Source organism: Lampetra planeri, chromosome 43 (assembly GCF_965212315.1).
Source record: "Lampetra planeri chromosome 43, kcLamPlan1.2.h2, whole genome shotgun sequence".
Classification (NCBI taxonomy): Eukaryota; Metazoa; Chordata; class Hyperoartia; order Petromyzontiformes; family Petromyzontidae; genus Lampetra; species Lampetra planeri.
Window position 1 is genome coordinate 2,953,833 of NC_136149.1, and position 26,076 is coordinate 2,979,908.

At 48.7% G+C, this 26,076-nt stretch overlaps 1 protein-coding gene across 5 annotated transcripts in view; it reads right to left on the reverse strand.

The window, feature by feature from the left end:
• Nucleotides 1-11,540: 11,540 nt before the first annotated feature.
• EMSY (EMSY transcriptional repressor, BRCA2 interacting) overlaps nucleotides 11,541-26,076 on the reverse strand; it is a 35,775-nt gene continuing 21,239 nt past the window's right edge. For 4 of the 5 annotated variants that reach the window (XM_078614055.1, XM_078614052.1, XM_078614053.1 and 1 more), the window contains 7 exons: nucleotides 25,676-25,846; nucleotides 23,371-23,501; nucleotides 22,277-22,507; nucleotides 19,604-19,723; nucleotides 16,290-16,540; nucleotides 15,167-15,269; nucleotides 11,541-13,607 (listed from right to left, as the gene is read on the reverse strand). In XM_078614055.1, coding sequence (XP_078470181.1) covers nucleotides 13,233-13,607; nucleotides 15,167-15,269; nucleotides 16,290-16,540; nucleotides 19,604-19,723; nucleotides 22,277-22,507; nucleotides 23,371-23,501; nucleotides 25,676-25,846 — 1,382 coding nt within the window. In that variant the 3' untranslated portion in view covers nucleotides 11,541-13,232. The remainder of the gene's footprint in view (nucleotides 13,608-15,166; nucleotides 15,270-16,289; nucleotides 16,541-19,603; nucleotides 19,724-22,276; nucleotides 22,508-23,370; nucleotides 23,502-25,675; nucleotides 25,847-26,076) is intronic. The other variant, XM_078614054.1, reaches the window with a different exon arrangement.

Sequence of the window (26,076 nt, forward strand, 5' to 3'; positions counted from 1 at the left end):
CACGTGGGAACACGCAGTCGATGTCTCACCGGCGCTCGGACGATGATTTACACTCGGCCGAGAGGAAATGGGCAGGACGCTGTCGTGACGACGAGAGACGTAGCCCGCTGCGGAGCTGGAGACAGAGAGACCTTTGACTTTGAAACAACTTTTATTGCCGCCAGCAGCAACAGCACTGGAGGCGATTTCGATATGAAATATACAGTCACCAGCAAACAAATGAAAATAAACGCTACAAATCCACGCGCTGTGGCGCTAAAAGCACCGCGCACAACACGAAAGAAAAGCCACGTGGTTGTGGTGTCATCGCGCACGCCACGGTGACGAGCGAGCGCTTCAGAAGGTGAACACGAGGGTGCCGTCCACGCTGGTACAGAGAGGGGCTTTTCCGGCTCCCCAGCGTTCGAAGAAGACGCGCTGCACATCACCGACATGTGTGTGGTACATGGCGTGCTCTAGCCGGAGCCGCGCCTTGAGCAGGCCCCTGAACACTGGAAGCACAGAGCAGCCGTCAGTGTCACCTTGCAGCATCTTTTGTTATCGTTCTGTACACCGCCATCTTCGCCTGAGCACAGGCGAAGTTGGCGAGGTCATGGCGCTTGTTAGCCAGGTAAGTCACCCCGAGAGAAAGGACGAGAAGAGGAGGGTGGAATGAAAATGACGCCGTTTGGAGGCCACAACTGGGTTGGTGCCGTACCGGTCTTCATAGGTGCTCGCTAACAGCACTTGCCCCAACAGTCTGTGAAGGCTACACGGAGGATCTTTATCTCCCAGGTTCTGACGTTTAACCCACACTTGCATTAGGTTACTAACGTAAGGCTGAGTCGACCTAGAGGAGGCCCACATGTTCGCCACAGTGGACCAACCACTGCACCACCGCCTCCACCGCATAGAGACATGGGCACGCGCATCGCCGAGTAAAAACGTGAAACATTGTGGGGAAATGGAAAGGGAAGCTTGTGAATGATTATTTTTCGCATAAACACCGTGAGATGTGACGTCGCCGAGGCCTGAGAGCGAGTTTACAGGGGTTCACAATGATCCCCATTGTGCCCATTCCACTGTTGGATTTAAAGGGACCTTTTTAAATCGGCAGCCGTCCGTCGCGCAAACGCGAGATGTCACCATCCACTCCACCGCACTCGTCCTGCAAAGGGGCCGTCCATAAATGACGTCACGCGATTTTGGACGATTTTTGACCCCCCCCCCCCCTTCGTCACACGGCGTCACAAAAAGTCAGACCCCCCCCCTCAAATATGACGTCACAACGCTCTGCCCACCCCCCCCCCCCAAAATAAAACATGCTTCAAATCGCTTTAAACTATTGTCATTGTAGTGCGTATTTAATGTGGCGCTGCACTCTGATGTTGTAGGATAAAAGATGTATTTATTAAAAAGTCTATTTAATTAAGTAGAACGTGTTGTCTATATTTATTTAAAGTTGCGCATTTTGATGTGACGTCACATTTCTCAATTTCCCCCCCCCCCCCCCACGTGACTTTACCGAAAAAAACCAGAGTATGAATCCCTGCAGTCACGAAAGCTTCAAATCTAGAATTGCCTACTTTTGTTTACGGTTTGAGTGAAGCCACCGACTGACCTGCGTGCCTTCACGAATCCACACGTTCATCTTTTGCATGTCTCTCAGCGTATTACTGTCATCATAATTACGATGCATCTCTGTCTCATAATAGACAGCATGCGAGGAAATGTGTACACTACACCATTGCGAGCAGCAGAATAAATTCCTAGGTTTACTACAAGGAAACTGAATATTTCTACAGAGTCATGTAAAGTGTCATTTTTTTTAAAAATCCTTTATATTAAGTTCACTTGCTTGCGCGCTTACGACCGTGCACACCTTTCGGTCGTTTTTTAACCCACTTCCCGTGATCCAATCGAGCTGACATTTTGCACACGGACTCGTTGTGCGTGACAATTTATTTTCGTGAAAATGTTTTTTCCAAAATTTTCCACTTTTCAGGAAAAAAAAATTCATATTTAATTTAAAATACCAATGTGATAAAAATGAAACTCTTACTCAAGAAAAGCAGAAATGAATAATAAAATAAAACCGATGCCACGCACATAAAGGATTTATAGTGAAAAACGTTGTTTTTACGGGTAAATTTTTTTAAATAACATGAACAATAACATTGTGATACAGTGGAACGTTTGGTTTAGCACCGAGGGCTTAAGTTTACTCACATTGAGTTGGGTTTTTTTGTGGTGTGTGGTGTGTGGCCAGGGAAAAATAAAAACGTTACAATATTTGTAGGGTGTAAACGTGGTTATTGAGGGTAATTTGTGTATTTTTTGCTTTGTTTTGGTATATTTGTGAGCGTGATGATACATAGACTGCTACAGTTACACGCTGCGAGATTAGGGGGGGTTCCCCCAAATGCACTGACACTTTCACTCAGTTTAAAAATTATGTTTTCAGCCAATGGTGGTTACCATACACGTGCTCAGATGAGCAGTACTTTTTTGGAAGGCACAAGAGTTGTTCCATGAAGAGTCTTCAGGGACGCTCAAATAACATTTTGGCCGTGTCATTGTCATGATGGTGATCTGGTTTTTTTTTTGTAATTCCCCCGTGGTGTGTGTTTGTTCTCGCCTCGTCGACCTTTCACCGCCGCGACCCTTTACTGAGAAACTGGGACGCTATCGTGAAAGTTTTAATTAAGTGGGTTAAGCACAGCGGACTTGTGATGGTCTCGCGCAGTGGTTCTTCATCTTTAGCGCAACCTTGTTATCACATCGGCAATTGATGAAACAAAGTAGGTGGACTTGGATGTCCGTGCTTAATTTGTGTGTTTCGATTATTTACCTTCTAAAAATAAATCTGGCCACATCTCGCACCCCAGGTGAAGTGCCAGTGCTCTAGCAGGTCGCTAGATTTCACAACTCCATCTCCACGATGGACGCACCCGGCCAAGACAGCAACAAATGAATGTAGATATATTTATATTGGAGGTTATGTGTGTCCACTTTCAACCGCGTTGCCCACGGTGTGTCCATGATGAAAGAGTCAGCATCACCGCAACGATCGGTGAGCTTACTAAATCGATTCGTCTCCTGTCCGCCCAGCAGTGTACGGTCAATATCAATACATAAATATATCGATCAGCAATTATTCGGGGGGGGGAGGGATGATGCACCAGATTTTTTTAAACGCCGGATAATCACTAAATCATGATTTAAAATTGCTTGTTTTTGCACATTCTTGCACGGCATTGTTTTCAGGTGTTGTTCTGTGTTTTTAAATGTTTACGATGTGAAATTGTCATAAACAAACATGCAAATAGACAACAAAACATACATACATGTACAAAAGAGACTGTATTTACTGCCCCGTACTGACCACCATTCCAATCTAGAAGACTCTGTATCATGGGGTGATGTACTAACTCTACTAACGCTCTTGTTTGAACAACCATGTGTTTGACGATCACCAGACAGATGCAGACTTTAGACCGGCGAATACCATTCACTCTTCCCCGGTGTATATGTTCTGTATGTATTAATGCAGTTATTAGCCGTGACCAATGTGTGTATATATACGTGCAGTATGTTTAATTCAGTTGTATGTAGTATATAATGTATTGTACGTAATATTCAACACTGAAATCAAGCGTAGATACGTTTTTCTTGTCACGCTACAGGGTTACCGATCAACTGTGTGTGTGTATATTCTAGATTAGAAGTTTTCGTGACTGCAAGGATTCATACTCTGTTTTTTTCGGTAAAATCACCTAGGTAAAAAAATAAAATAAATTGAATCACGACGTTTCGGGCGCAACACAAGCGTCCTTCTTCAGGTGGGGAAACAACTTAGCGAAAGCACACCGCTTAAGTGTGTATACATGTACTGGGGAAAACAAATTCAGTACATTCAAATCAGTTTAGTCGAAATGACAGACTAGGTGTGGTGGTGGGGTGAAGTGTGGGTAATTCCCACCTCTTTCGAGGCGTTTGGCCAGTTCGAAGAAAACGAATTAAGCCGTCCAGTAAAAGAAATGTTGCAGTAACAGCAGCAACAACATTTCGTGTTGCCTTCACACGTGCTATCATCGCCTACTCGAACACATCCTGCGATGAAGAGCTTCGCATAACTCATCGGATTCCTCCGGGTATCGATACATATTCCGAGTTTGATAACCGAGGCTAGTTAATGACTCGATCATCAGCCGGAAAAGACGGCGATTTAAAAGTCACCGCTTGCTTCAAGCGAGTTGAGGAGTTATCCAATGCAGAGAGTTCCCGAGTTAAACACATTCCTGCGGAGGGAGCTGGTAGGAACGTTGGGTTGCTCGGTCAATGGCCAGGGTCAACGGCGGCGTGGTGTATTCCGCAAATATGCCCGACTGTGAGGGCGGGCACAAGCCGGCGTGAGTAGGTTAAACGTTTAGTTTTATAAGGGCACCACGGGGTGGACCAGCCCCTCCCTACCCAGCAACACCCTTCCCACCCCCCACCCAGCCCCACCCCTCCCAGCCCCACCATCCCCTCCCCACCCAGCCCCTCCCTCCCCACCCAGCCCCTCCCTGCACGACGGATGGACGGACACAATAATCCCCTGTGGGCTGGTGTAACCAGGAGGTTCCTACCAGTAATATCACGTAGAGAAGTAAATTGACGGGGGGGGGGGGGGGGAATGACACGAGGCAACACATTTTCAGTTTTCTGGTTTCTTTCAGTTTCATTGATTAGGTATAACCCCGTGCCACCGCAACAAAACAAAAACACGAAAAAGAAACATCTTAAAGCGATTACACGCAACAGAAAAATTCCAGAAAAAAAAAAAATCACCGTATTATCGAAGCGAACCAGCCCCAATTCATCGATCCGCCCCTCGGTAGGCTACGTACGGTGCTAAATAAGTTAAACCTACACCCAATCACAAGTTGTCAATAGACGGCACAGTGCGTGTAAACATGGGGGTCGGAGGGGAACTCCCTGAACTGCACCTTGGTGACCTCACCAGCTGATTCACTGAACAATGTTTAGCCCCAGGAGTCAGCTGTGCTAGCAGCTTTGGGCCACGTGGTAGCCAGGTGATGGCAGCAGCAACGTCAGTGGATTATTGAATCCATCTGTGTGGGCCTTTTTAGTGTCCACCATCGCTCCGTGTACAGTACTGTACAGTAGTGGTGTACAGTACTGTGTAGTGTAAAGTACTGTGTAGTTTATAGTAGTGGTGTACAGTGCTGTACAGTGTACAGTAGTGTGTACTGTATAGTGGTGGTGTACAGTACTGTATAGTAGTTGTGTACAGTACTGTATAGTGTACAGTACTGTGTAGTGTATAGTACTGTGTAGTGTAGTGGTGTACAATACTGTAGAGTATAGTAGTGTACAGTACTGTATAGTGTGTGGTAGTGTACAGTACTGTAGAGTATAGTAGTGTATAGTGTAGTGTATAGTAGTGTATAGTGTAGTGTATAGTAATGTAGTGTATAATAGTGTATAGTGTAGTGTAGAGTATAGTAGTGTAGTGCCTCCATAGAGCCCAATGAGTTCGCTTAACGAAGGGCAATTGTAGGTACAGTAAATATTAATGCAATGATTAACCACGTTTTTTTAATATTGTGTTTATGTTAGTATATTTATGTATTAATATCCATTATAAACATTTTATAACGTACTTTTTTTGGTGAAAAGGGGTCACTTTCGATGCTATCGGAACGAATTAAGCCTTTGACGTGTATTCCCTATACTCGCTTAACGTCGAAATCGCTTAACGCGCGGTTTCGTGGAACCAATAAGCGTCGTTAAAGAGGGGTTTTCTACTGCACCCCACCCAGCCCCACCCTCCCCCACCCAGCCCCACCCTCCACGACGGACGGACACAATAATCCCATGTGGGCTGGTGTAACCAGGAGGTTCCTACCAGTACAAAAACATGAACAATGAACATCTTAAAGTGACTACACGCAACAGAAAAATCCAGGAAAAAACAGCAAAGTCTTCCAGAAAAAGACACCTTATTTCAACGCTGTGTGCAAAAATCCCAGCGGGATGCAAGTCAAACAATAACAACCATAAGAAGATGTTGAGTCGTGCCGGCGTTTGCGAGACGCAGTGTATCGTAGGGGGTCACTCGTGCAAGTAAAATGACCTTCGTGAACTACGCCACGAGTTTAGCCGTAGACAAGACCACCCCCTACCCTCCTCTGCCCCCCAAGCTCTCTCTAGCACAACGCAAGCAACTATGGGGCCGTCCATAAATGACGTCACGTGATTTTGGACGATTTTTGACCCCCCCCCCTATCGTCACATGGCATCACAAAAAGTCAGACCCTCCCTCTCAATTATGACGTCACAAAGCTCTGCCCCCCCCCCCCCCCAAATATAAAACATGCTTCAAACCGCTTTAAACTATTGTCATTGTAGTGCGTATTTAATGTGGCGCTGCACTCTGATATATTTATTTAAAGTTGCGCATTTTGATGTGACGTCACATTTCTCAAACCCCCCTTCCTCGTCACACATCGTCACAAATGTCTGACCCCCCTCTCGGTGCGTGACGTCATTTATGGCCGGCCCCGATGTAACGCAATAACGACGACTCCGTTGAGCTTTACAAAACGTCAGAGAGAGAGACGAAACGAGCCGAGTGCTACGTTGGAGAAAAGTGAACTCATAACCCTGGTCCACGTTGATCACAGGGGGGAGGGGAGGGTGGAGGACCCACCGACTTTCAGTTCCTGTTCGTGAGAACACAAACTAAATCCCACCGAAGCAATCACCCGCTTCAAACCGACGTGACGCGATTCTTCCGCGAATCATTTAAATTATTTGTATGCATAGAGGAATATTGGTGTTACACCTGGACGTCCCCTGCTCGGCTGTCTCTATACAATTACGTTCGCCGTGTCGTAATTCGACACGTGTGCATTTCAATGTCGGGCAGAGCGGGGATTACTGTATTCATAATTGGTCGCGAAAGCCGACGTGCAAAACAGAGGGGGGGGGGGGGGGTTAGACGCCGAGGCAAAGTCTGAAGAGGAGCTCCTTCTCTTGACGCTGCTTCTAGAGCAAGTGCTTCTTCTGCTTCTTCTACGACTTAGCCTGGGCGTGGACGATGTCCTTTCTTGGGGGGGTGAGATGCCCTTTCTGGGGGTGCAAATTCCCTTTCTGGGGGGGGTGTGAGATGCCCTTTCTGGGGGTGCGAAATTCCCTTTCTGGGGGTGCAAAATTCCCTTTCTGGGGGAGTGTGAGATGCCCTTTCTAGGGGTGCGAAATTCCCTTTCTGGGGGTGCGAAATTCCCTATCTGGGGGAGTGTGAGATGCCCTTTCTAGGGGTGCGAAATTCCCTTTCTGGGGGTGCAAAATTCCATTTCTGGGGCTGCAAAATTCCATTTCTGGGGGGGGTGCGAAATTCCCTTTCTGGGAGTGCGAGATTCCCTTTCTGGGGGTGCGAAATTCCCTTTATAGGGGTGCAAAATTCCCTTTGTGGGGGTGTGAGATTGTTGTCCCCCCCAGCTCCTCCGATTAGCACGGCTGGCTACGTACGGTGCAAAAGAAGTTCAACGTACACACACACATACAAAGACTCGCACAGAGACCCATACATAGTTTGTTGTCCTTCCCTTGCACCTCCGATTTGCACGGCTGGCTACGTACGGTGCGAAAGAAGTTCAACGTACGTACATCGAAAAGTCACGGGGTTTCTTATCTTTTCTTCCCCAACATTGAAGCGTTAATCCTCGCACGGCCTTTGCCATGAATGAGCCGTATTCTAACTTGCAACGCCGAGCCAAAGCCAGTCACATTTGTAATAATCATCATCAATGAACTCAATCGCAGACCTGGCCAAAGAGGGGAGACTTGGCAGGCCACGTTGTCTAGACACCAATTTTGTGTTGTCTCCCCCCCACCCAGCTTAGCTACGTACGGTGCGAAACACGTTAAACATATTTTCCATACAATTTGCCTGTGTCTCATAGCTTCTGCGTGTATTTTATATAACATTTGCACTGGCCTTTTTATTGCGCTGACCCACAACCGCAATTTGCTTTCAAATAACAGCAGGTTCCCATCACAACCGTGTCTGGAGTTTCTGTGCCATGTTTGTGGGGGAAAAACAATGTTGGAGGAGAGAGCGGGGGGTGCTGGGTGCAGAGGAGGGACGAAGCTGCGGGGTTAACTCACGAGCCACGATGCATCATTTACGCAACGGCTGTGCTTGATCCTTCGTCCTCCTCCTCCTCCTCGGAGGAGGAGGCATTGCAACCCACGCGGTACTGCGCGCAGTGTGACGATGCCCTTATACATTTTGCGGGCTCTTACAGAATCATAATTTTGTATTCGTACTGATGGGAATCCGATGAGCTATAGAGTTGTTATTTTTTACAGATGTCCAGTAGGGAGCTGGGTCAGAACGTTACTACGACAAACAATAAAAACAACTACGATATGAGTGCGATGTATAGGAAAGGTGAGCACATCACTAACAAAAAACTTTTGATTCATTTCTACCGGGTAAAGCCCATTTTAGGCTGAGATTCCGTGGTACGGTTGTGAACGCCTGTCGGGACCGGGGCAGGGGTTTGTCGCTGTGTAGTCCAGCAGCCGTTCTTGCTTCGACCGGGCGTGCATCCTTGACGTTGTCGTGGTTGCGCCGGTGCCGGAACAGCGCGTTGGCGATGACAAGTTCACGGAGCCACGCAGAAGTTGAGCAGCATTCTGCCGTTGTTATTGAGCTGATCTGCCCCGTGCCTTCCAATCACTCCAGCCCAGGTGCCTGCGCCATGACTCACTCGGGCATTAGTGTCACCTAAACAGGCCGACTCTATCCCGAGGGGGCAATACTTTAGCCAGCACCTGCGACAGCAGGTTACGGAAGGAATCTGACTCATTGGCCTTGCCTGGGTCCCTCTACTGACGTGAAGCTTCGGTGGGGGAAATAAGTCACCAGCATCTCAATTCCTCGCCCATTGTTTGATCGGATTTGCTTGGGCCAAAATAAATGTGTCACGCCCTCGCGGTTATAAATAACCACCTGGGTTGAAATATGTAGGACCGAAAAAAACAAAGAATATGAATCCTTGCAGTCACGAAAGCTTCAAATCTAGAATTGAAATATGTAATCATCGGCCATGGTTCATCCACTGCAAGGTAAAGGCCTCCACAAGCCACTTCCAACTCTCTTGTAACAATCCGCCCGGCATCGCCTCGGTTTGGACGTCCCATCGGACGCGTTCCGTTCCTCGACCGCCACTCTTGACCATCGGACGTCACCCCTCCTAGCCAATTGTCCCATCAATCTGGACTATTTAGAAAACACATGCATGATTATTTATAATAAAAAAACAGAGACACCACCAAATTGATAAATATACATTGTCAATAATTAAGCGTGTGAAAACCCAGTGCCCACTTGCCACTAAAATGTGTTACCGAAACGTTTTAGTTAATTACTATTGCACTTGGTTTACCCAGAAAAGCATAAAGTTTTTGAGCAAGGTCCTGCCAAGTTTTTTGTAGTAGGGGGGCGATGTTGCAGTGTGTACTCGCAATTGAGTAATTGCAGGCATTGTTTTCGGCAAGTGGGACGTTTGGCCAATACCAGTCACAGTGTTTTTTTTTATGGCAGGAAACGGGACAGCCCGGAGGAAAGCCATACAGAACTGGGACGAGAACGTTCAAAGTACTGTAACGCAGAAAGGCACCCGAGTCAGGAATCAAACTTAGGGTTTCTTGGTGAGAGGCACGAGTTTTACCACCCAGCCACCCTACAGCACCAACTCGCCACGTTCCTTTCGCCGACATAATTTCGGAACGGATAATCTCCGTGCACGTCACCGCAGCAAATCCCTAAGTCATGAACGTACGCGTGGTAAACTTCTTTCGCACCTTCTTGGTTTTTTCGGTAAAGTCACGAAGGGAAATAATAAAATAAAAAAATAATTCTCACGACGTTTCGGCCACAACGCAAGCAGACGTCCTCTTGTTGTGGCCAAAACGTCGTGAGAATTGTATTTTATTATGTTTAATTTTTATTATTTTATTATTTCCCTTCTACGTGACTTTACCGAAAGAACCAAGAAGGTGAATCCCTGCAGTCACGAAAGCTTTAAATCGAAATTCTTTTGCACCGTACGTAGCCAACCGTGCTCATCGGAGGTCACCGCCGGGGAAAAACACCGGTAATTTTTCTTAATTAAATGCGGTCATTATGGACAATTCGACACCGCAAGTGAAAACGCTTCCAGTGAAATAGGCCGCAGGGTTGCGGAAAATCTTTCGCACAGTTGCCGGGGTCTTTCGAATGGATGCCCCGGGGAATTTTGTTTAGCAAACTTTTCTTTTCGTTCCAAAAGATGGGGAGTGCAGCGGAAAAAACAACCAGAAGGGTCCCTTTTTTAGATTTCCCCGACGATTGGCCACGGCGTTCCCACAACAGCCAGAGTTTGTGTTTTATTGAATCAAAAAGCGCCTTCGTTTCCCAGAAGAGCTCCACTTTAAACGATTCCGAAAACCACATCAGCGGCACTTACAGTAAAACTAGCGAGAAGCCCATCGCGAGAGAGAGAGGAAAGTTCCCGCCCGTGCGGCGACGATGGACTTCAAAATTGTTCGTCATCACATCGGCATTCGCACCCAGGTTAGAGAACGACCCAAAAAGATGAGGTCACAGAAGGTTACTGAAGTCCCTTCACTAGGATCGTCTTGATTTAAAATGGCTTGCAAAAAAGTGTAACTCTAAACGATAAAACTAAACTATTGTTTTTAATTATACCAGGTAAGGCCCACTGAGCTATATCGCTCTTTTGCAGAAGCGACCTGGCTGTTACAAATGATAGCTCAACGAAGTGGCTTATCACGTAAACATTGATAGCAGTCAAATCCTCTGAACGCACGTTTCTCAATGTGGAGGGGAAATACCGGAGGACCCGGAGAAAAATCCACGCGACCACAGGGAGACAGAACATGCTCACTTCAAACATACAGCAGCAGCAGGCGTCAGGGTTGGGGTTGAATCCACGACCTGCTGTATACCAGACGAGGCAGTTAACATTGTCGCCACCGCAGGGACCTGCAACAGAAATATTTAACCCGAGAAAACTATCTTCTTGGTTCTTTCGGTAAAGTCACGTAGAAGGGAAATAATAATAAAATAATAAAAATTAATAATAATAAAATACAATTCTCACGACGTTTCGGCCACAACGCAAGCAGCCGTCCTCAGGTGAAGAACAGGTCTGTCGGAAAGACACCTGAGGACGGCTGCTTGCGTTGTGGCCGAAACGTCGTGAGAATTGTATTTTATTATGTTTTATTTTTTTAATTTTATTATTTCCCTTCTACGTGACTTTACCGAAAGAACCAAGAAGATGAATCCCTGCAGTCACGAAAGCTTTAAATCGAAATGTTGAGTTTACGTTTCCAATTCTTGGACTGTCCAGCCCATCTGTCCAGGTCAAACCTGGAGAGGTGATGGCAACCCTGATGAGTAGGTCCTCTATCCAGCAGTGCATTGACAAAGCAGCCACCATTGCAAGGCAACTCACAAATTCACACTTAAATCTGAGTATAGCCAGAAAAAGTTTAATGCTACGTCATCATGACACAGACAAGGATGAGCTTCACGTGCCGAATGCCTCTGTGGGTTCTATTGAAAAGCTTTAAAGAGGATCATCAAAGCCTTCATCGTACTATCTGTAAAGTACGGGAAGTGCGACGAAACTCAAGACAACAGAGTTGTATAGGAAAGTGGCAGAGGAACAAGGAAGGCCAATTCATTCCGTTGGCTTACCAGAATATTTACGCAGCTCGTCACGAACACTTTCCCCCCAGAAACCTTTGCAATGCGATCTCTCGCAGCGTCACTAAGACGTTGGTCGGGGCGGCGGGGGGAAAGTCAACTGCACGAATTGTTATTTTTCCTCTGACGTTCACCAGAAGCTGACAAACGTGTCCCGTTTAGAATCAATGCAGCGACCGCACCACGAGTTCACAGGGATTTTATTAGTCGGTACCGTGAGTTGATTCATTTTTTGAAAATGTACTCCCCTACACACTACCAGCCAGCCAGTCTAGTTTCCGTCACTCTGACACTTTGTCTACACTCTTAGAACTGGTTTCTGTACAGCGTCTTGACCATATGGATTGGATTTAAATGCTGCTGCAAATATAACCACACCTCGTTTTATTACTGCCCACATCGGAACGCAATGAGAACAACGCGATTACCAACGGACAGTTTCGCTTTCAATGAGATGGCCGCCTTTAAAATTTTGCCGCAACTTTATAGATCTGCTTTGCTTCGGTTTGAGCGTTTCATCGCACCTTGGAATTTTGGATGTCGACCCTTCAACTGCTGCGGGATCTGGCAGGACGGCGGGAGGTGCGCTGGAGTCAACGGCAGTGGCAGTGAAGGCGTCTTGACCTTCGTTCATTACGCATTTCCCCATAGCCTAACACGGCAAAATCCCTTTTGTCAGAACATGAAAGGGCTACCGTGAGTGAATGATGAGCAATGACCACTGTTTAACGCTCTTTAATAAAATATAATATGACGTGAAAAAAAAACCCATCAACTCGGAGATTCGATTGCAAACACTTTACGTAAGTGATGAGCAAATCCCGTCGCACAAGAGCAAGATGCGTGCAGGCTGGGTACAAACAAGAGTTGTGATTTCCTACCGTTGGTGCGCACGTTGTGCGCGTTGCCAAACCAACTCGAAGGCATTTAATAAAATAACTGAAAACGTAAAAAAGTACATTTAATAACATTGGCGGTCGGTTAGTAATAAAAATACAATAAATGCGCGCTCGCGCTTAAACGCACACGCACTCAAACGCACACGCACTCGCATGTAACACGCCCGCTCTCAACGCAAGCGCTCGCACGGAACACGCCCGGTGCTCAACGCACACACGTAACACGCACGCACTTGACGTAACACACTCGGTGGTGCTCGACACACGCACTCACACGTAACGCGTACGCATCCACGTGTACGCATCCACGTGTACGCATCCACGCGTACGCATCCACGCGTACGCATCCACGCGTACGCATCCACGCATATGCATCTACGCGTACGTATTCACGCGTACCGCACACGTAACGCGCACGCACTCACACATAACGCAAGTGTAACGCGCACGCACTCACACGTAACGCGCACGCACTGACAAGTAACGCACACGTAACGCGCTCACACTCACACGTAACTCACACGTACCACGCTCCCCGTGCGCTCGACGCGACGCAAACATCACGTTTCGTCGACGTCGTCATCCGATGCCGAGTCGGTCGACTCCCTCGGCCGCCCAAAGGGGTCCTCGCGCACGCGCTGGCTGGTGAAGGCCGTCACGTTGAGCAGCCCGCTGGGCTCCACCACGACGCTGGCGCCGCTCGAACCCGCTGGCGCCCTCGCCCCGCCCTCGTTGCCGCCGCCGCCGCCAGCGACACCGATGCCTCCACCGCCAGCGACACCGGCGACACCTCCACCACCAGCACCGCCGGTGATACCTCCACCGCCAGCGACACCGCCGGCGACGCTGGAGTTGCTGACGCTCGGGCTGCTTCGACCGCCACTGGTGCTCATCAGCATAGTCCCCCCGCAGACGATCGGGAAGCCGGCCAGTCGCTGCCGACGCAGACGAAGCACGCGCGGAACGTTTTTTGTTGTCAGCCGAAAGTTTTTGCGGACTGCTTTTCAGAATTGCTCGTTACAATCAAACCGACTAAAATCACCCAGGAATGTCTGCCATTAACGCTCGTGACGTCACTCCACATCGACCAGCCCCGCTCAATAATATTCATGAGCAGGTGACATCCTCCAAATGGACACCCCCCCATTCATAATAATTAGCGGGTGACGTCACTCCACATGGGGGGGGGGGGGGGCGAGGCGCCTCCTCCCCTCTCCTCAGCGTCAACTCACAACCCTCACTACAAAGGCAGAACCCTCACGTCACGCGATCTCCGTAACGCTGTTGAGACATCAAAGTAAAAAGGACGTCATGATGAACAAGGGATTATAACCTTAAAATGAAATAGGTCTGTGTCATCGCGCCCTTACAAATTGCACACGAATTGATCATGTCACGGTCTGCTTTTCGCTTGCAAGATTTACTGCAATACACCCGTCCATGGACGGGCAATAGGCTAGTCATATTATGTTGTGACAATGTTTGGTTTTATATAGTGCCGTTCATGCAAATTACACCTCACGACAAGATGTAATGCAGCCAGGCAGTGAGCTGGGACTACCAACAATTTCCCAAGCTCTGCGGTTCTCTATATACATTAAGATGCTTTCAGCCAATTAATTGGTGTTTATAGATGTGGGATAGACGATGCTAGTCCACACTCGTCCACAGTGCTGGATTACAGGTGCGCATAGCCACCACCGCCTGGCTAATTATAATTGTTTAATAATGGAAGATACATTTATGGACTTGCTGTATAGCAAGCTAACTTTACATCACCAAGTATGCTTGACGCAAGCAGCATTTTGCATTAACTGATGGCGCTGTTTACGTTAATTAAAATGTAGATATGGTCATTCGTACGTCACCAATTTGACACGTTTACTCTTTATCATTTGCACTGTTTAGGAGTAGCATTTCTCAAACTCTAGTCCGCCACGAGGCTGGTGGCGAGATGTGAACTAACTACCTTGCCTGGTATACAGGAGGTCATGGGTTCAATCCCGACCCTGACGCCTGTACATTTGCATGTTCTCTCCGTGGTCACGTGGATTTTTCTCTGGGTCCTCCAATTTATCCCTCCACATTTAGAATCAACGTGTGCTTCAGAGTATTTGGCTGCTATAAATTTCCACGTGATAAGCCACTTCATTGAGCTATAATTTACGGCCAGGTCGCTACTGAAAAAGAGCTATTTAGCTCAGTGGGCCTTACCTGGTAAGATAAACAAAACTAGTTGTATAAGTAAATAGTAATCGTGGTGGTGGAAATGGCACATTCCTAGGGTGGATGCGAGTCCATCCAAAGGGACAACCGCTTACGGACTCGTTCCATCGACCCCAGAGGTGACGACGGTTCATATCGACCGCCAATCACTCGACCGCTGAGCCACCGGTCCCCCCGAAAGGGGCGATGCGACGAGCAAAGGGGTTTTGGAGCGGCCCTGGTGTAGAGGGCGTGGGGGGGTGTGCTGATAGAGTGGAGTGGCGCTCACCTGAGGGATGATGTCGCCTACGGTGATGGCAATGTCGCCCGTTTTCCCGGATGCCCGCGCCGTGGTCGGCACCAGTCGCACTCCCAGCATGCCTTGCTCCCCGCTTTATTTGGGTGATGTACGGGAATAACCGGGAGGTTAGCGGCGGTTTTTGTATTCCTACGATTACTGCAGTGTTTTTTTTTACATTTAGTTGTCTTTAAAAATATTGTTTATAAACTGTTGCCACTGGAGTATATAGCTAAACAATGATGAAAATATAACTCTACAGCCTTTTGTCAATCCACTGCTGGATGAAGGCCTCCTAAAGCTGTGGATGGCCAATGCAGCAAATGCTGAAACTCATTGTTACTTGATTATAACTAAGATCTGTCCTGTATAACATCTGCACCAGATAACATCCGTACCGTCGCAGGATGCCCATGAAGAAGAGTCTAACAGCTCATTAAGCCCTTCCTGCTGAATAAAATTAAATAAATAAAATCTAACTGAACGAGCATACGCTCTCTCACACAGCCATGGTGGTAGCGCGTTTCTCCGCTTGCTGCAGAGTTTAACGATTCTAATTTCAGCGGCCGCCCTGATTAACACTGCGGGCACATTCATCGAAAATACCACCCCGTGTGCCGTCCTGCTCCACAAAGGACGTTACAAGATCCCGTGACGTCATCTGGCTACTGCGGGCCAGCGTCAATGGTCAAAATTTGGCAATTTTTATTAAATTGACCCACGAACTCGCCTCACTGTATACAGTAAATCTAGCTGTGACGCTCCCACCTGATGACGGAGACTTGTGTTGCGTCCGAAACGTCGTGATTTATAATTTTTATTTCTATTATAATTTCTATTATTTTATTTTTTTATTTTTTACCTACGTGACTTCACCGAAAAAACCTAAGAGTATGACCCACGAACTATTCGCAAATACCAACGGACGATGAAGAATCGCTGTGACGCGTGCGCGCGAGTGGGCCGTTGCGTGCCGGCGTCAACGGTCCAAATTTTGCCCAAAGATGAAAAACTTGCCGCGCACGCCACTACTAAACGATTAACAACATAACCGCGCGTGTTCACGCACACGCCTTCCCACCGTGGAGGGAGGCACGCACGCACGCAACCTCACCTGAGGACGCCAGACTTTTGCAGGTCGATAATTCGCCCGGTTATTATTTTCTTCTCGTCTCCCGCCGCGCCCCCGCTGCCGACGACGGCTGTTACCGCTCCCTGACCTTGCCCGTGGCCTGCCCCCCCCTTGCCCGCTGCTGCCGCCGCCGCCACCGCCGCCGCCCTCGCGGCCTCCCTGGCCGCTTCGCTCACGTCCAGGCGAGCTTCCAGCATCGACATCCGCAGGATGTCTGTCGCGCGAGCCCCCGCCTGCAGCCGTAAACATTTCCGTGAGCAGCGAGCGGGGAACCTTTTTTCCTGTCCTCGGGCCGAATGGGACTTTCCAAAAAACAAAACAAAAACTCTGGCGGGCAATCGCACGTTGACATGCACCGCGGCGCTATCCATCAACGCACACCACAGTGGAAAACCGACGTCCCGTGCCGACCGGAGTGCGAAGAGATCTCTCCGCAGTGAGCGACGCTAGTGACCGAGCGGTGCTAGACTTAGAAACGGGGCACTGCTGCCAGGTTCAAAACGTTCACAAACTAATAACAACACAATTTGACCAGGTGAAGCCCACTGAGCTATGTAGCTCTTTTTCAGAAGCAACCTGGCCACAAATGGTAGCTCAACAAAGTGGCTCATCACGTGGAAGTTGAAATCAGCCAAATACTTTGAAGCGCACGTTCATTCTAAATGTGGAGGGAAAAACCAAAGGGCACGGAGAAAAATTGACACGACCACGGGGAGAACACGCAAACTCCAAACATACAGGCATCAGGGTCGGGATCGAACCCACACCCTCCTGTAGACCGGGCGAGGGAGTTAACGTCTCGCCACCGCGGCGCCATTCACCTCCGTTGCCAAGAAGAGTGCGGCTAAAGGTGTCAGGGCGGTGACGGAGAGTTATTGTTGTTTGCGGTGCCGTTTCGAAGTGTCGGGTCTCGTGGGGCGAGCTTGGCCGAGTGAAATGAAGGCATCAGTTGCAGTGCACCCTCGACGTCGACCCCCCCCCCCAACGACGGAACGTGACACAGCCGTCAAATCACGAGGAGCCCTGCGACCTTGCCGACACGTGCACAGCACGCAGCACGCAATGAGCCGGCGGTCGATAATACTTAAACGGCTTTCTCGCGTACAATTGCGCGCACGCGTGGCACACTGCGCTCTCGACGGCCCGAGTTCGATGCCGGACACGACTAACATCGGGAATGAATCCTAGCCGAACAGGTCCTGGAACCCGCCCGCCCCTACCTACCTACCACCCCCCCCCACCCCCCTGCACTAACCCACACTGACGAGCGTGGTGAAGTACGGCTGAAAACAATCCCCCCACGACCAACGCAACTCGAGGAGGCATTCATCCAGCAGGGAATTGAGAAACAAAAATGTTAATATGAATTAAAAATATTAATCAATATTACGCTGATTACTCTTCTTGGTTCTTTCGGTAAAGTCACGTAGAATGTAAATAATAAAATAATAAAATTCAAACATAATAAAATATTCTCACTGAAAGGCCGCAGGATTTCAGACAAAAAACGAGCCAGTTTGTAGGTGGGGGAGTTGATAGTAGAGACAATGGGACGAAGAGGTGTATCTTCTTGCCAAAGATACATAAAGAAGATACACCTCTTCGTCCCATTGTCTCTACTATCAAACCAAACAGTTCTCGTTGAAGCCTTCTGCAGCCAGGCCACCAAGATTATATGGCTTGCCAAAGATACATAAAGAAGATACACCTCTTCGTCCCATTGTCTCTACTATCAACTCCCCCACCTACAAACTGGCTCGTTTTTTGTCTGAAATCCTACGGCCTTTCAGTGAGAATTATTTAATTATGTTTAAATTTTATTATTTTATTATTTCCATTCTACGTGACTTTACCGAAAGAACCAAGAAGATGAATCCCTGCAGTCACAAAAGCTTTAAATCGAAATTTACGCTGATTACTGTTAACCGAGAACATCCTGGGCGGTGCGGCAGGAAATGTCATCACGTCTACAAAAGCAGCAGTCACCACGTCAGCGATGCACTAGATTGTCTCGCACAGTGTTGGCCAACTCTGCTGATGGTAAGTTATTTTTAGCTGCAGCCCTTTGTGACTGCCATGCTGGACAATGCCCCCCCCCCCACCATGCCTTTTGGTTGTGAGGGGGATGCTTGACTACACCTCATCACAGCAGTCAGTGTGGTACAGAATCTGTTCATACTAGAGGTCGCAAACGGGTTTTGATTCCTTACCCGTACCCGGCCGCACCAGGGTCGCAAACGGGTACCCGTACCCGGCCGTACCCGTACCCTACCCATACCCGGCCGGGTACGGGTAGGGTACGGGTACCTGATTGCGACCTCTGGGATGAAGCCATGTTGCAGGCGAGGGTGGGTTGATTCTAGGAACTTGAATTGTGAGAAGAAACAAGACGTTGGGAAATGAGTGACAAACGGTGACTCACCAGTGACTCACGGCCTACCCGTACCTGGCCGCACCAGGGTCGCAAGCGGGTACCCGTACCCATACCCGGCCGGGTACGGGTAGCCGGGTATCGGGTAGGGTATGGGGTACCCGGTTGCGACCTCTGGTTCATACATCACTCGCTAACCGATGTTAGCCGTGGCCAGGGGTATGCCAGCTCATCACGATATCCACTGTCTCTAACACCCCACAAAGACAAGACAAATGTCACCCCCACCCCCCAGCTCCATATAGCCTTCACAGACATTTGGGGCAAGTGCTGTTCGCGAGCCCCTATGAAGGCCGGAACTGTACACGAGCGAGGGACGTAGGCAGTAGGCCACAAGCCCGACTGCTTTTGTATTCCCAGCGGGGAAGGCAAAGAATAGGTTCAGATAATCGTCACTGGTAATGGCCATGAGCGGGAATCGAACTCGGGTCGGTTGGGTTTGTAGTGCGGAGCGCTAACCACTGCGCCACCGCTCCTCTGTATGTACTCACACAATGATCCCCTGTACAGCCTCATCAGACTGTTGGGGCAAGTGCTGTTTACACATTGCACGAGGTCCTCATTTGTGGCTGAGACAACCTAGAGGAGGCTCAGGACCGGTTCAGATCATCATCACTGGTGTTGGCTGCGAGTGGGTATCGAACTCTGGTCGGTGGGTTCGTAGCACACAGGGCGCTAACCGCTACCCTACCGCTCCCCACATACACAAAAGACAAAGATCCCCCGTGTTAGCCTTAACAGACCGTTGGGGGCAAGTGCTGTTAGCGACCACCTACGAAGGCCGGCACGGCACACGAAGGGGATGGGTTGCCAACACCACCCTTACGCACGCACACTCGTGAGTGCAGGTGTGGCATCATCTCACCAGAGGTTTCTGTCCTTGACTCGGCAGAGCAGGCCGGCACGAGAGGGTGTGCACCTCAGTTCGGTTCACGGACGGCGCAAAACTTATCTTGGGGACCGCGCCCCCCTTGGTGATCAAAGGCTGCGCGAAGACACACGCAAAAAAAAGAGGAGAGACAGGCGCATTAAAGAAGAAAGGGAGGGAGGGAGCGAGAGAGAGAGTCGTTGACTCGAATGAAAGCAGGAAAAATGCTCTCGTTCTCAGTTGTGGTTCGTGTGGTTTCCCCAACCTTTTAAGAAGGTCTGACATCAATTTGGCACTTTTTTTTCATCGCCTGTTTAAATAAAACGACCACAAAAGGGATGCAGGAAATCGTTTCTTTTTTTGCGTTTAACCCTCGGTGGTGCTGGGGTGGCGGAGGTGAACGGATTTGGTGTGCCCACGGTGAGATGTGAAGGAACGAAACGGGAGGATTTCTCCACAAATCTGACTTGTTGCCGGATGAAGCTGGTTGTAATTACTGGCGAAACGTCGTACTCAAGATTGTAAATGTTGTGGCTTTGCTCTCCAACACACCAGTGTGCTGTACTAGTTTACGTGGTTGCGGGTTTAACGACACTTTATATATTTACGCTATCTAACCCAAAAAAAAACTATTATGGGTGATATTGGTCACGAAAGCCGATGTGTTAAACTGTCAACTGGATGTTTACTGGACATCTGTAAAAGAGCTTCATAGCTCATCGGATTCCACCAGTGTAAATAAATATTATGATTCCGATTACAGTAGATCACAGAATATCCAGCGGATTCGGGGGGGGGGGGGGGGGGGGAGACGGGGTGCCGTTTTTTCTAAAATGCCGGCTAATCACTGTAATTATTTTAAATTGTTTACTTTTGAATGTTTTTTTAGCGTTTTAAATTTGTTTACTTTAGTGAAATTGGCATAAACATCCAAATAGACAAAAATAAATATCCCACTGTAAAAAGTTACTGTATTGACCGTACCGCACTTGCAACCACTCCAATCTCGAAGACTCTGTATATCATGGGGTGATGATCCGTACTCCTACATCTACGCTCTTGTTTCAACAACTTGTCTTGGACGATCGCCGGACCGATGCAACCTTTAGACCGGCGCTCCAGCAAACTCCGAATTACACATGGCACTTTTCACCGGATCACACCGTGTATATTTCATGTTTTTATTCCTGAAGTTAATAGTCATGAAAACGTATATATGTGCAGTATTTTCATTGTTTAAGTTGTTGTATGTGGTGTATAATGTACTGCCTATATTTAATGCTATAATCAAGCGTAGCTATTTTTTTGTGTCATTCACACGGTGCCGATCGCCATAATGGTTACAGCATTTGGAGCAGTTTTGCCGGATCAGCCTGGGACCGCCGGATGTTGGAAGCTGCCGGATAATCGATAATCGACTATATTCTGATTCTGTTGTTGCTACTGATGGCGGTGCTGCTGAAGGGAATGCCATATCATACTGCTGTTTCTGCTGATGATGATGACGACGATGATACTGCGAGTGGTTTTGAATATCCTGCTGATGGCTTGTACCTAAGTCAACGTCATCACAAGTCATGATTCCTGCGGTCACGAAAGCTTCAATCCTAGATTAATCGCATACCTGTCAACCCCTTATCAGTGCCCTACCTTATTACAGACCAATTCAGACCTTATTGGTCACCCCGTGCCCTCATAAATCTCAACGTTCATCCTACAAAGTCCCATCACAAGGGAGAAACACAAACAAATATACAATTATTATTTTGCCCGTATTGAAACGGCTGTACGACGTACGGACCTGAAAACTCAATTTCCCTGGACCGTATGGGTTGAAAGGTATGGAATCATTACACCCATATCTGTGACTCTGCAGCCACTCAGGATGCTCTAGCTGGCTCCGATGGTACCAATACAAATAATGCTGCTTGTGATGACGCTGCTCATGCTGATGATGCAAGTGGGAGGGGGGGGGGCTGATATTTTTGGTTTCGTGAACGTTAAGCGATGAAAGGTCAAGGACAACGTTTTTATCCTAAATTAGCGGCAGCGTCGCTGATGCAAGAGTGGCGAGCTGAAGGAGTGATGAGTTTCCAAGTTGAGCAGCAGGAGGTGTTGACTTATAGATTTAGGCAGGAGTGAGAAGGAGTGAGGTAGGTAGAGTGTTTGGTTCGTATGATACTGGTAGGAACCTCCTGGTTACACCAGCCCACAGGGGATTATTGTGTCCGTCTGTCCGTCGTGCATCCAAAAATGGGAGGGGTGGGGCTGGATGGAGAGGGGAGGGTGGGGAGGGGCTGGGTGGGGAGGGGAGGGGCTGAGTGGGGAGTGGTGGGGCCGGGTGGGTGGTGGGGTGGGGCTGGGTAGGGAGCGGCTGGTCACCCCGTGGTGCCCTTATAAAACTCAACGTTTAACCTACTCACGCCGGCTTGTGCCCGCCCTCACAGTCGGCCATATTTGCGGAATACACCACGCCGCCGTTGACCCTGGCCATTGACCGAGCAACCCAACGTTCCTACCAGCTCCCTCCGCAGGAATGTGTTTAAGGGCTGGGACAGGGCCATCGTCTGGTTGGCTGGTGCGGTTACAGATAGGGCTAGTTACGGCCTTTCCACTTTTCATTTTGCTTTTCACTTTGCGCCTCTGCGGTGTCTATTTTGTAACGCTGACCTGCACAGTGATGGTGCTGCTGATGGTGCTACTGGTGCCGATGGAGGTGGTGGTGGTGATGGTGGAGGTGGAGGCGATGACGGTGGGCTGTCTTGTGGCGGCGACGGGCAGGCGGGAGAGAGGAGCCCGGTAAAACAGGCCCGTCTGCGGGTCCAGGATTCCGTCCTCGCCTCCCGGGTAGTCGTGATCGCTCGGGGCCCTTGTGCCCACCATGGTCACCCCCTCTTGTGTCTGAGAACATTGTGGCGAGCAAAGAAAAAAAACACAATTACCGTCAAAGTCCATGAATATTACCATTGTCGTAACCGGCCACGATACATCCACTGCTGGGCTGCATTAATGCGTCGCGAAAACCATCGCACGATCTCTCACGGTCCATTTACGCCGTGAACATCCACCCCGTGCGTGCTCCCTCCCTTGGCTGCCACTACGTCGCCAGTCTCGACCACCTTCTAGTGCCGCCGTGTCCCGCCCAGGCCAATCTACTTTTGTGACAGTCAATATCGTGTCTCGTGGCAGCATGTTTCTAATCTACGCCTTCCTCGTCCCGTCTCTCCGTGTAATTCCAACCACGCCTCTCTGCTTTGCACATTTTTCGGCTTTTATTCCATCTTGCGAATGTCCGTGCTTCAAATGCACATAAGGCAGCAACTCGAAACTACCGGTGGCCTGTAAACAGCTTTTAAAATTCCACATTCCCGCAGTTGGGAGCCAGTAGGTTCGTAGGCCGACTGCCGTTGACTTACGACTAAGATAAAACTGAAACTATTTTCATTTTACCAGGTAAGGCCCACTAAGCTATACTGCTCTTTTTCAGAAGCAACCTGGCCACAAATGATAGCTCAATGAAGTGGCATATCTTCAAGATGAGGAAATACTCTAAATGCGTGTTGATTCTAAATGTGGAGGGAAAAACCAGAGAACCTGGAGAAAAATCCACACAACTACAGGGAGAACATGCAAACTCCAAATATACAGGCATCAGGGTCGGGATCGAACCCATGCCCTCCTGTATAGCAGGTGAGGTAGTTAGCATCTCGCAACCGTGGCGCCCTGAAAGAGCGCTGCGCGGTTATCCAATCGTCAACACGTACCTTGATGCTGGCCGTGACCGTGCGGTTTGTCCGGTCGCCCGTGGTTGTCGTGACGACAACATCCGTTCCCCTGGCGACGGGAATCACCATGTGGCTCAGGTCGATGGTTGGCATGCGAGGTTTGTCCCGACCTGCGTAGAGGGGGGGGGGGGGGACCGGTCAGGGCGAAGGAGAATCAGCGATTAAAAGTTTAGAGCTCGGCCCAAATCAAATTATTTCCGTAAATCGACCGTCGGGTCGGCAACTCGACGAATCGCACTAAATGTTCAAAAGTTGGGAAAAACAAAGCCTCAACGATAATTGTTTTTTTACCCTTCTATCTGGCAACAAAACTGACACCTTGCAAAAGAAGGTCGCGGCTGACTGGCCGGGGGGGGGGGGCTACTTGACGTCATCGGAATCGTCTGCCGCACCGCGCTGTTCGTGGATTGTTTGGGGGTTTCCAGCCTTCGGGAAGCATGAGTGCGGGGGGTGGCCATTTTTTTAAAAAGGGGTCCCGAGTAATCGGCCACAAACGAAGTAGTCGATCGTCATTCTTGGTCGACTTAATCTACTCATTGTCCCGCTTCTCAAATGAGCAATGGCACGGCACCTGCATACATCGGCATCCCTTAGCCAATCGTGGAAATTTCACATTCTCATGGCGGCTAACAAGCCTCTGTACAAGATGACTGGAGTTTACTTGTCGCAAAATAGTGGGTACTCGTTTTTATCCACCCAGCTGTGATGATGGGCTGAGTTGATTGAGAACTGAACTCGCAACTTTCAGATTGCGAGTCGACCGTTATGGCCACAGACACAATTATAACAGTCGCTATTAACACTAATAATGGTAATTACAGCCATTAGTCACTAAATACACTGGTGAATGAAGGTTGACGCTGTCGGGGAAGGACAATAAACGAAACACAAAACTGCTCCTTTGCGTTTAGATTTTTGTCCTTCCCTGCACCTCCCGATTATCACGGTTGGCTACGTACGGTGCGAAAGAAGTTCAACATGCATAAGGTGGGTTTTTTTGACCATACTTCACCATGCTGGTCAGGCCAGAATGGTGAAAAAAGGATTAGCCCAGTACCGGTTCGTATATCGCTTTCACGCTGATGTTAGCCATTGCCTGGAGTCAAACCCAGGTTGTGAGATTCGTAGTGTAAGCACTGCGCCACCACTCCCCCGTACGCTTTAAAACAAAAAACACAGCAACTCTTTGATTACCCTTGAATTTTGTTTGTTATTGAACGACTGTAAACTAGTCAGTGATTTATATATATATCTTTTAGAGGACAGGAATTGCGTTGTTTGTGGTAAAAGAAAATAGCAGCACGGTTGGCTACAGTGTGCGAAAGAAGTTCAACATAGAAACCCACACTTTACCGTCATCATCATCGTTAATCACATTTTCCTACAATTCGAAATGTACAGTTCAAAAACCGAGCCAGCCATCGTTTTGAGCAGAGGAAATTGTCATTGACCAGATCATTCACTTGTTATATATATATACTCTATTACAAAGTGCACATGACCTATTATAATATGGGTAGTGATCACAATAAAGTTGTAGTTATATTGACCATGACCTACATTTAAACCATCATCTTACATTTGTGATAAAAATTATTGAATATATTTACTCAAGAAAATCTCACTCAGCATCAAGACTCCCACTTCCAGTGATTGCTGGGCATTGTGACTTCTGGACCATTTTTAATGTCCACAATAGAGGTTTATGGGTTAGATCGCGTAAAATATAAATGTGTAGTTAAACTCGCCACCACCCGACATTGCCAATTAGTAAGGTTTGTCACGTAAACAGAACGTGCCAATGTGTCACTAGTACTGCACACCGGTGTGTTGGAGAGTAAACCCACAACATTTAAAATTCGGGTACGATATTTCGCCAATAATTTACTCCCCACCACACCGGTGTGCTGGACAAGTAACGAATTGGCACGTTCTGTTTACGTGACAAATCTTACTAATTGGCCGTGTCGGGTGGTGGCGGGTTTAACGACACATTTATACTTACGCGATCTAACCCAAAAACACCTCTATTATAGACAATATTGGTCGCGAAAGCCCACGTGTTAAATTGTTTTTAATGAGTGAACCCACTTGCTGTACCGCCACCACGTGGCCACATCACAGCCCAGCAGGGGAGGAGGGTTTGGCAAGTGCCCTCTTTGAACGTGCCCCGTTTCAGCCAAACCCCTCGCCCTCCAAAAGTACACGCGGGCACCCACAACGAACCCCAAACCCCACGCGTTCGCACGAGGACCCCGCAAGGCAGCGCGGCGCGGAAACACACTGCGGGACGCTTTGCTGCCCAGTGTTCCCAGCAGGCAGTGAGGAGGAAGGGGCGGGTACACGCCTCCAGGCTTCTGCATCTCCATGAAGGCCCGGATGGTGGAGGTTGCCGAGTGGGAGGCTGCCGAAGCCTCGCTCACGTCCATGGCGTCCTTCCAGCCTGGCACGCACTCTTTGACGAGACGAATGGTCGGCGGCGTGGCACACGAGCAGCAGGGGCGTCGAGCGTCGAGATACGGGCCCCCCCCCTCCCCCCAGATTTGCGGTGTCTGGTCCATCTACTCACTCACCCACCCACTCACTCACCCATATTCTCAACTACTCAGCGCCCACTCACTCATTGAATTGCTCGCCTACTCACTCATCCACTCACCCATCCACTCACCCACCCACTCACTCACC